Raw genomic sequence first — 10,970 nt, forward strand, 5'->3', positions numbered from 1 at the left:
CTTCCCTTTAAGATCCATGATGAGATGAGTTGAAATAGTACAAGGTCATTGATTCGATCACAGGGACAGGGTTTTGACTACAGCACTTCATAGATTTTAATGATGTCATTGCCAGACAACTACGTGCTCATAATGAAATAGTATATTCAGTGAACATTATGTTTCATAATGAAAAAATAGCCAGCTGCATTAGTATTTATCATCCACTGTGTTACAGACAATGAGAAATAGTAGTATAAATAAGATGATTGATAAAAAGACGAAACACGTCCCCTGCTCGGATACGAAAAGGTCATGTGAAAATGTTTTGTTTTGTGTATTCATCACGCAATTCTGTTCAGGATATGGGGTCTTGATTTTTTTCAACTCAGCAAACGGTGCAATCTCGACCTGTCATCAGCCTACGTCATCAGAACCTTTGTGTCGCCTCACCATGCTTGTCACTCAAAACATTAAAGGGCACCGCGAGCTCGACAAGGTTGAACAGTGTGTAAGGATCAGGGCTCGAAATTCATATTCGGAATCTATAGGTGCACTGGTGCACCTTTATCAAAATGTAATTAACGAAGTTATAACGAAGATGCGCACAGGAATCATTTTGGGTGCACATCATCAAATAGAGTAAAATATGTCCACAAAACCTAATTATCAACTGATCTTCTTCAGAGTTAGTGTCATAATTCAAACAAGAAATGCAATAGTTAGTTATCTTGTTTATTCTCGTTGTTACATGTTACGAGTGAATTGTATACAAATCTAGTACGATGTATGTACGTACGTAACCCTGCACACATTTCTAGGTGCAACAGTGCATCCATTCTTCGGTCAAAAATTGGGTGCACAGCTTTCGGTGCACAACAGTGCAGATGCACCCAGTATTTCAAGCCCTGTAGAATTCTCAGTAATCACTGTGTAGATGAGCTGTATCATTATGGATGGATAATATATGTCATCCCTTAATTGATCATCTTGTGCCCCCTACATCTGATGTTATTAGAGCGCTGATATACTTCCTGTTAGCAGGGTGCAATTAAGAAACTACAAATCTGAGATTAATCAGGGTCCAATTTCCACCCTGTCAATCATCGTATCTCGACCAATCGTTGCGCTCAATTGAAAACGAATTGCTTTCGTCGGAGTACGACACAAAACAAGGGAAGCATTTTGTGAATTTTACGAGAAAGCATTGTTATGACTTCGATTTTGTAGTTTTAATTTAACTGAATTTAGGCATGCTTTTGGATTACCTTCGCCAGATGGTTATGTTTTGTTTGGGCCGTTTGTTTGGATGTTTGTCTGTATGTGTATTTGTTGCTAGCATAACTCAATAAGCTGTAAATGGATCCTTATGATATTTGGTAGGTGGAGAGGGGTCGGCAAAACACTGGTCACGTATGACAACCGTCGTCCTAGCGGATTTCTGCGGTACTGTAGTGTAACTTCCGATTTTTATTCCTCGTTTTCACGGTGACATCATGCAGATGCCAAAGTGTTTCATTTACAATATAAAAGGCAGGATATAAATCTAAAACCTACATAAAGCCTCAAACAAGCCAAAAAAGAGCAGCAAATAACCTAACAGCGTCAAATACCTACCAAAAATGTCTTGTGCATTGAAAACGGTTTCCATAAAAACACACTAACACTAACAGAAACAGTAAGTCACTAATGGTGGTATCTCAGTGGACTTGTGGCACAGGTGCGGTACCTCGTGGTTCGTCCCTTGCGGCACTAGCTGTTGTGTTATTTTCGACGATTTTTTTTTTACAATTTAGATATTGCATGATACGTAAAAATATGACTTAGAAGACAACAAAATACACAAAACGTTAAGAAAATTCGTTCTTTATCTCCGAAATTCGATGAGTATCTTTCGAACCCCGCAGTGCCGCACCGGTGCCCCAAGTGCAGTGAGACATCATCTAAACACTACCTCCGTTGGAGGTGAACATCATTCCAGGAGATAATTGTTGACTCAAATTAATCCCCATATCCTGAAATGCCCACTAGAGGGTTGGCACGTATACGTAATTATTCTAAAGCATTGTTGACTAAACGTGATCATCCACAAATCATCGGGAAACATGATTACATGTTTAATCAGAAGTCAAGTTGATTTATATGTCATATTCCCGTATAGTTAATCAATGACTTACAGAAGGTCGTAGCTAGGGGTAATCTACTGCGCCATTATCACAAACGTAGGGAGGAAAATGAGTTATAGACTTGGCGATGCATACAGGGGATCCGCCAGCCAATCCGCCATGCAAATTGATGGTAGTTCAGGGTCTAAAACTTAAAGATTTTTCTCCTGGTCAAATAGGTAGAAATCCTGGCAGTTTTGAGGTGGGTGTGCATGTGACAAGGAGAGTTTCTACGTTCTGATAAGGGCCAAAAAGTTGAGTTTTTGTGTTTATTAAGGGATATAAAGTTGGGACTTTTTGGTCCTAGCACAAGGCCCCCTCTCTGGGTTTTGGTGCGGTTTTGAGGTCAAGGGTCAATATTTCAGTTTCCCGGAGGTCTGTGCCGTTATATTCATGGCGACATGTGTTTTTTGGATAGCTGAGATGTCGGGCTTTCATTTGAGGGTATGTTTGTGTGCCAGTAACGTCAGAAAGTTGAGTTATTAACAGTTGCTTTCTCCTCTTTTTGGTATAGGAAATCATTGTTAAGAGGCTGTATATTGAATGACTGGCGGATGCCCTACAATGATGGTGATCTAGAATCAGTTTAGTCCACCGAAAGTTAGTCTATTTCCATATGCAGATGATCGCCTGTCCCCAATGTGTAGTGAGGATGCAACTAAACTGGGTTGAGGTTTCCATTTTTGTGGACACGGCCTCTTAAGAAGTTGTCATCCAATCAAAGAAAGGAGTTTGCCTAAAGTTCTGGGTTCGAGTCCCTTGGCATGCTAACGATGCTATGCCCTTGGGAAAGGCACTTAAGACGACTTTCCTCACTCCATCCAGGTGTAAAAATGGGTACCTGACATTTTTTTTTTCTATTTTGCTTTTGGACAGACGAGGACAATGTGGCACTGCACTCAAGTTTTGTAACTTATATTAACAGTGCCACATATACACGGTACAGACAGAAGGTACCCATTTTTACACCTGGGTGAAGTGAGGAAGGTCGTGTAAAGTGGCTTTCCCAAGGGCACAACGTCGGGGTGGGGCACGGCGGAGATAAAACTGAGAACCTCTAGGTTCCGAGCCGAACGCTCTACCAGTTACGCCACGCCCGACGCCACGAAACATGTCATGTGACATGTTAGGGAGATAAAGGGCAGTGGAAGAAGAGGGATGGGCTCCACCTTCTTATACCGTCACAACCCACTGCCCCTTCGGCCTCAAAAAAGGCTATGGGAATGCCTTTATCTTTATCCATGTGTGGTTGCAGCTCAAGCTCTTACGACATTAATATTGTTCTCTATTAGGTAATGCTAGTTCGTCCTAATTTTTTTCTTTTCTATCTACTGGTGTCCAGTATGGTGCTGTTCTTGTTATGTAATTTTGAGCTTTTCTTAGCAAACATTTTATCCATTTCCAGCTCTTGCTCCTATTGGTTGTTTCTTCACACATTATTGTTTGCAATTCGTTGTATAACTCCCTACTTGATGAAAAATATTGGGCTACAATATGCGCAGAATTTTCCGAAAAGCTCTAGATCTTGATCTAACATGTTGACAGTTTGTGAATAATAATAATAATATCGGGTGTATTTTGCAGCCAGTAGGTACCCAAAGTGAGGTTAATGAGGCTGTTTAACGTGGTCGAGGCACCTCCTCGAGCACGGGACCCCCGTTTTACGTTCCTCCCGGAAGACGATTTCGTGGAAAACTTCGTGAGGCTACTTGGTTGGGAGGCTCCCATCCAAGTACTGTTCGGACCGCGCGTTGCTTAACTTCCGAGATCGAGGGATCGGGTGTGCCAACGCGTCACGCGGCCGAAGCAATAAATAACGTTATATTTCCTTGTCATTCTCCAGCATTCTGATCCATTTGCTATGTAGCAAAGCTGGTGGACAAAGTTGGTAAATCCGCGAATAACTATTCAATTGGAAAACCGCTGTTTGAATTTTATTTACAACCAAGAGACCGAATTGTTAGCAGCGACCCCTAGCTGCAGTACTACATAGAACCAATCAGCATTGCCCAGAGGAAAGCTACAGATGGTCACCGAACGTCAGCTGTTGTTGTATTGCTTTGCTTGGACGGTTATCCAGCTTTGGTAAGTTAACGACTCCTAAATCATGTTGCTAGCCCCACAGTTATCAACTAGCACGAAGGACTGGAATCAGCACCGACAAACCTGACGCAGTTTTATTTTGTTCTAAAGCTGCGCCCTCCCCACTCCTAAAAGATGGCGCGACGTTTGAGAATACAGCGTATCCGAAGAAAATCTGACTTTACAGGCTGAGTTCGACACAATTGATCATGAATTTCGTTAGCGAAAAAACAGAAACAATACACTGTCACTGGAATTACCAACGTTAACCTTACCCCGAACTGCAGCTCTCAGCTACCATTTCGTCAGCTCACTTGGCTCAGCACAGAATAAAGAATTTTTCAAACATGGCGGCAAACTGATTACGTCACATCAGCTCTCGTGCCCAGGTTTTATTTTACTAAGTCGCCCCGTCCCCATCGCCTGCTGCAGTACGCCATTCCGCTAGATGGCGTTACACTGCCGGTCTGCTATACCGAATCGAAAAGAAGTATTCTGTCCTGGAACTTGTCAATATAGAGAACAAGATGGAGTAGAAATCACTCACGTCCACTCTTCAGCTGATCTCGGTACTTTCATGTTGGTTTAAAGAGACTATGACATTAGGAATTATACAAACAAATAATTTGTAGATGAATAAAGTTTGGCTTATTCTGCATGTGACATTCACTCATGCAATTCTCGCTGTCTTTGACAAAGAAGTAAAAAATCACAAACGCAAAATATTGATGGAAAAAAACGCCTACAAGTATATCACCTGAAACAGTTTTGACTTGACACTTTGCAATAATCGGCAACTTGACACTTCGAGTGTTAAAGAGTCTACGACATTGTGATAATATCACATTGGTCCTTGTTTATTGCGACACCAACTCAAGTGACAACCAACTTAAGTATTGTACTTTATTCTGGCTAATACTGTGTTGTAATGTCTTGGAATACATCAGATTTATTCTTCATAAGTCTGGAGTATGTTGTCATGGCGACACTCAACGCGCAGGTCACGTGTCTACAACAATAGCAACGTCATACATGTAAATAAATATATCTGCACCTTTTCTATCAGTCAGAGCTTGGCTATTGGTCAGTTTAAATGGTCGTCGACCAATCACAGCGCAGTGCATGGCACTCATGTACTATCGACCTGCGATGACGTTTTCAGCCAACGACGTTGGGAAGGCTGATGTTGCTGACTTCCGGTTTCTCCCGCCCCTTCAGGAAGTACGTCATCAGTTCACCTTTCCCCTTGACCTTGACTACTCCTCGCTGTTCTAATTTGAAACCGAACTCCTTGAGTAGGTGGCTCGTTTCTTCAACAACCTAGAAAACAAAATGTCCAAGATATCTTAAAAACTGGTCATGCCAACAAGGTTAACAGTTTGTCGGTGACTGGATTTGAAATTGAATTGATACACTGTACTTGAGCATTGACGAATTTTGATGAGATTATATGTTTACCAGTTTATCTGTGTAAAATATGATTCTGGCATATACAAAGTAATTTACTTACGTCGTTGAATTATATATCTTGTATTATTTTCTTTAAGAATTAATGTCTTGTTTTTTTGTCTTCTGGAAGCTAAGGGGTGAACGTCTCAACAGAATTTTTTCATATTTAGTACAAAAACCATTATTAATATATGGTATCTGAAGGATCCTTGATCAAAATTACGTCAGAATAAAGTTAACTGGCGTTGCATTGACTTCTGTTTGTATATCAGCCTATATACCGGATGGTATCCTTATATACGCGGTCATGGCCTTATATGATTACTACCATTACTGGCCGACAAGTACACCATTCTAGACCCCAACGAGACACATAATCTACCGAGGCCGACAAGTACAATTGTCTACGTCACTGATTTACCTGCGTAAGACACCTCTGTAGCTGCGCAACACATCATGCTATGTGTGTGTTGCGCAGCTAAAGTAGTGACGTAAACAATTGTACTTATCGGCCACGGTACATTACGTTCCGGCGACGTGCTACCACGTTCCCGGTATATGTTCCGTACGTACCTGTATCTGCCCAGGTTGCCCCGTACTCTCCATCCGACTCGCCACGTTAACGGTGTTCCCCCAGATGTCATAGTGAGGCTTCCTGGCGCCGATGACCCCCGCCACAACAGAGCCTTGGTGGATACCTGCAAACGGATGTAATTAGTTAAAGAATGATGTTAAAACCAGACGTTCTGTTGCAGTATCATAGAACGCTAATATATTCGAATGGGCCCCTCGTCTCGGCAATAGCTACCCAAATGACAAATATTAACAGGTACCGCTTCATGAGTTTTGTTGTCCACAAACACACAAGCGTACAATTGACACACGAAAACAATCTTCTTGTCGGTGATAAAACTGACCAGTACAAAGCTATTCCGGTACAAAACCAGTTTTTCGTCTTGGACCTGATAAAATCAGTGGACCGGACGTTGCACCTATTAGAAGATGAACAGATTATATCGGCAGGCGTTCATAACCTAGTACCTGGACCTGGTCCTCTGGACCTGGATCGTACCTGTAACTGAATTTTCCGTATCGGTACCTACCCCTAGCTATAGTGTGTATAGATTAAGACTTAATCACAGGAAATCAAAGACCTACCTATTCTCAAGAGGAAGTTGTTGAAGGACTGGTAGTTGATGTTCATCAGGGCCTCCTTTAGAGCGAGTGCAAAGTCGGCCAGATCCGCTAGGTGTTTCAGTCTCACCAGTCGGTCAGGGCTCTGTATGGAGGTATTAAAACAGAATCGTTACCAACACCTTTCGGTGTATAAGACTCTGTAGTCCGTGAGCTACACATGACCACTACAGCAGAGGGTAGTCTACTGGTAATGGTGTATGTTCAACTTCCACAGTCTTTCCTAGATGCTGATCTTGAGAAGCAGTTTTTGAATACAGGAATGAACGTCATGCTGGCTGTGATATTTTGTCACTTCAAATCTTGTTGCGACGTTTATGGTGTATCTCTTGAAAAATTACCCATCCTGTTTTTGCCATATCCCAGTATTTCTTTGCAGTCAGCAGAGGATTCACTTGCTGTGGCTGAAGTTGCAAAAAAAATCGAAAAAAGAACGTTTACTAATGTCGTAGAATACCAAGTCGTTCCCAAACTAATTATAAATGTACACACACACAAATGATGAATTGTTCGGTACACACATGTACATAGATCTTATAACGAAGACAGAGGATGCCACCGATATATTAGAATCCTAGGAGAACATTAGAACTTGTAGAAAAGAAAGCTATTATATTTTCAGAACCAAGGACAGGCATCCTCCTACGCAGGGACATCCAACAGCCAAACCGCCTATCTGGATGTACCCTGCTCTTTCAACCGTCACCCTTAGTTCCTGACTGCCCTGCTTATGAATATTAATGAGCTTACTCTTACATATGCGAGACCCGTTTTGAAAACAGAAAGGCCTATTCTCTGATTGGCTGACAACTGGTTTGGAGGGGGGACGTCCACAGGAACTAAGAGCGACGGTTGAAAGAGCAGGGTACATCCAGACAGACGGTTTGGCTGTTGGATGTCCCTGCGTAGGAGGATGAGGACAGGTGACAACATGATAAGTCCTGTGCAATGATGAACCTACATGCGCCATGTTGTCGTCAGGGTTGAGTCCCGAGGCGGCCATGTAGCAGCTGCCGATGGTTTTGATCTTAGTGATGCTGCGGAACTTCGGTTTACTCAGGAGCTGCAAAAAGAAAAAAAAAATGAAAGGAGCGTCATCACTAGGAACGGCCATCTCAATTTATAAAGCGTATCAATAGCAATACGTGGCCGACTGTGTCTAATATCAACCCAAACATTATCAAAGTCGTTTTAAAAGAATGTGTATCACAATTAAACTGATACTAGAACTGGTACAAACCGAGAGGGGGCTCTGAATGCAGCAATCTAAATAACGGCACGTTGCGTTGTAAAAATGCCAAAGCATTACACGATAGGATCATTTTGACGAACACCAAGAGCCATTGAGATACAATGGATGTCGTGTACAAGCTATTTCATGAGCGCTCTTTTTGATGTCTGGTGTCCTGGCCGGCCGACTCCCCTAGCACACTATTCCCTCTATGTGTCTAATTTCTACTACTGTATTCCGCGGAGCCTGGAAGACGCTAGATGTTAACATACACAGTCCTAAGTGTGCCGTTGTATGATGTCCTGAATAGACATCACTGGAAACTAATTTGCTCAATGATGTATTAGACTGGTTAATGCCCATTACCGCATCAAAGTCGTAGATGATCTCGTTGAGGAATCTGAGACACTCAATGCCGGAGTTGTTCACGCTCTCCTCCGTGTAGAAGTCGGAGAAGTTCGGGATGGACGCGAACAGGACGCCAACTTCCTCATAGGACTGGCTATATAACTCCTGTGATATTAGCATGAAAGTTTATCTGTGTTGGTAAATGGCATTATAAAGACACCAAACCTAACCTAACGAACACTGCGAATAGTTGGCACATTTTTGTATTTTGACTTTATCCAACGAAACAGAGCGTCCCGGATCGCGCGGAGAATATATGTGTAGAGATGGAGGGCGACACAGGCTATCTGGCACCTACGACTCATTGCTGCAAGTCACGTGTCTCCAAGTCACGTTCCGGAAGCTGCAGCAGACCGCAGACGGGTCCATTCCGTCAGCTGAAAATTTGGGTAAGTCCCAACTATTCGCAGATAGCGTTGATTATGTAAAAGTTATTTTTTTCATAACACCTGCACAGATTTTTGTCTGTTGTCTTTTCTAACAGCTTATAACATAGAAGATTCTCCTTGGATAATATATGGCGGAAGGTAATGTAAAATCGCTGAGATAACAGTATATTTCAATTGTTGAGAGTAAGTATTCTCACATTGTTAACCCATTTGTTATATGCCTACGTATCTACAACATAGACTCACAGTTACCAGATCTTTCTTACATTGGCTTTGCACAATTTATTTCTAGCTTGCCGTCAGCGTTCATGAATGTATCAATAGTGGATAGAAAAGGTTAGATAATATTTTTGAGAATAAAATCACCTCGTCCTTCCGCTTGACCCCGATGAAGTGCGTTGACACGTGGGGAGGGAGGATGTTGTTCACAAGATCCTCGTTTTGTTTCCTGATCTGCCCGACCTCTTCACGCTGCTTAGTGGTCTAAAGAAACATTTAGGCAGAGCAAAAAAATTCCACAGCGTCTATTATTGCGTATTCTTCTGACATGTAATAGCCTTTATTGCACATTGATGCCCTATCAAACTAAGTACAGGTATATACATTTTAGATTTGATTTGATTTGAATACATTTTAGCTCGTTTCTTCGTAATGTTAAAAATGTAGCTTGAGATGTGTTTGTATAATTTCGTTTGATCAAAACTCATAAGAAAATGAATTTTTTCAACACTAGACAAAGATCAAGTGAGAGAACTTTCCTATAACATGGCTAAAAATATACAGCAGCCGAGATTTATCACATTTATCTATCTATCTATTAAGAAATACACAAGTACATCTAAAACGAAACCTCAAGTTCCCAATACTCACCTCCATCTTCCACAGGAAGAGAAGCCGTGTCGCACTTTCCATCTGTCAGAATAAGAAATATTAATCTTTGATACGTATGATCCAATATTTGTCTGAAAATCAAAACGGTAATTTAGTGATTTGGAATGAAAGTGTTCTGGACAACTGTGTTGCAAGGCTAGTGTAAACATGTCATGTGTGGCGCACATGTTAATAAGTGCCGTGTGCAGGCATGTGTGCACCGTGTGCAGGCATGTTCGTGTCGTGAGGAAACGTGCCGTGTGCAAAATCCCCTTTCCCACCTGTCTGCAGAAGAGAATGAGACAGATGATGACAACATAGAGTGGAAGTTGCGTGTCGTGTGCAAGTGTGTTTGCCGTGTGTGTGTGTGCCGTGTGCAAACATGTGTATCGTGTGCATAGACCCCCATCCCTACCTGTCTGCAAATGCGTAAGAGACAGATGGTGATTATGGAGAGACTGACGCAGTGTTTTGGATTTTGCGTGTCGTGTGCAAGTGTGTGTGTGCCGTGTGCAAGCATATGTGTGTCGTGTGCACAGACCCCCTTCCGTACCTGTCTGCAGATGAGTAGGAGACAGATGGTGATGACGGACAGACTGACGCAGAGCTGCGCTGCAGGCGGAACAGGATCCGGGCTGTCCGTTGAGCTGAGAACCAAACAAGAGAAGAATACATGTTTATCAAATTCTATTACCTATAAACCAGAAATAATACGAACTACACTCGTAACAGATTTATCCAACACTACATATGGACAGTTTGTGCAATAAACTGATCCCATAGTCCCGTTCAACTCTTTTAAAACGTAAAAACTAAAACACAAAAATTCAAATATTTGATTAATGCAATCACTCTCTCATTGGGAGAATCGATAATTGCTATTCTCTCATTGGTTGAACTGCTAATTGTGATTGACAGCAGGATTGGTCTATTGACGAAACTTACTTTCCCGTGAAGTTCTGATTGACACTTCTTGATATTCCGAGTCCGCCATTTTCCAGAACGAAACTGACAAGGCACGTGACAGTGGTGATGACGCACATCGTCAGAAACTTGGTCACGTGACTGATGTGCATCTGTTGAAAAAATGAGTCATGAAAATCATATCGTGATCAAACATGATAATTTGGAGAAAAGCAACGTAACAATTCTGATATGTGATCATATGTGGTTATTCTATGCTATGATCGATGCAAGAAAGAA

General features: G+C 41.9%; 1 protein-coding gene across 1 annotated transcript in view; it reads right to left on the reverse strand.

Moving 5' to 3' along the window:
• Window positions 1-5,039: 5,039 nt before the first annotated feature.
• Window positions 5,040-10,970, reverse strand: part of LOC118404575 (adenylate cyclase type 3-like) — a gene marked incomplete in the record, with an annotated part of 31,729 nt that continues 25,798 nt past the window's right edge. The window contains 9 exon segments of the mRNA XM_035803751.1: window positions 5,040-5,546; window positions 6,249-6,373; window positions 6,834-6,954; window positions 7,831-7,932; window positions 8,467-8,613; window positions 9,264-9,380; window positions 9,768-9,809; window positions 10,321-10,414; window positions 10,713-10,843. Of these exon segments, the coding sequence (XP_035659644.1) occupies window positions 5,385-5,546; window positions 6,249-6,373; window positions 6,834-6,954; window positions 7,831-7,932; window positions 8,467-8,613; window positions 9,264-9,380; window positions 9,768-9,809; window positions 10,321-10,414; window positions 10,713-10,843 (1,041 nt within the window).

This window comes from Branchiostoma floridae, chromosome 17 (assembly GCF_000003815.2).
Source record: "Branchiostoma floridae strain S238N-H82 chromosome 17, Bfl_VNyyK, whole genome shotgun sequence".
NCBI classification, from domain to species: domain Eukaryota; kingdom Metazoa; phylum Chordata; class Leptocardii; order Amphioxiformes; family Branchiostomatidae; genus Branchiostoma; species Branchiostoma floridae.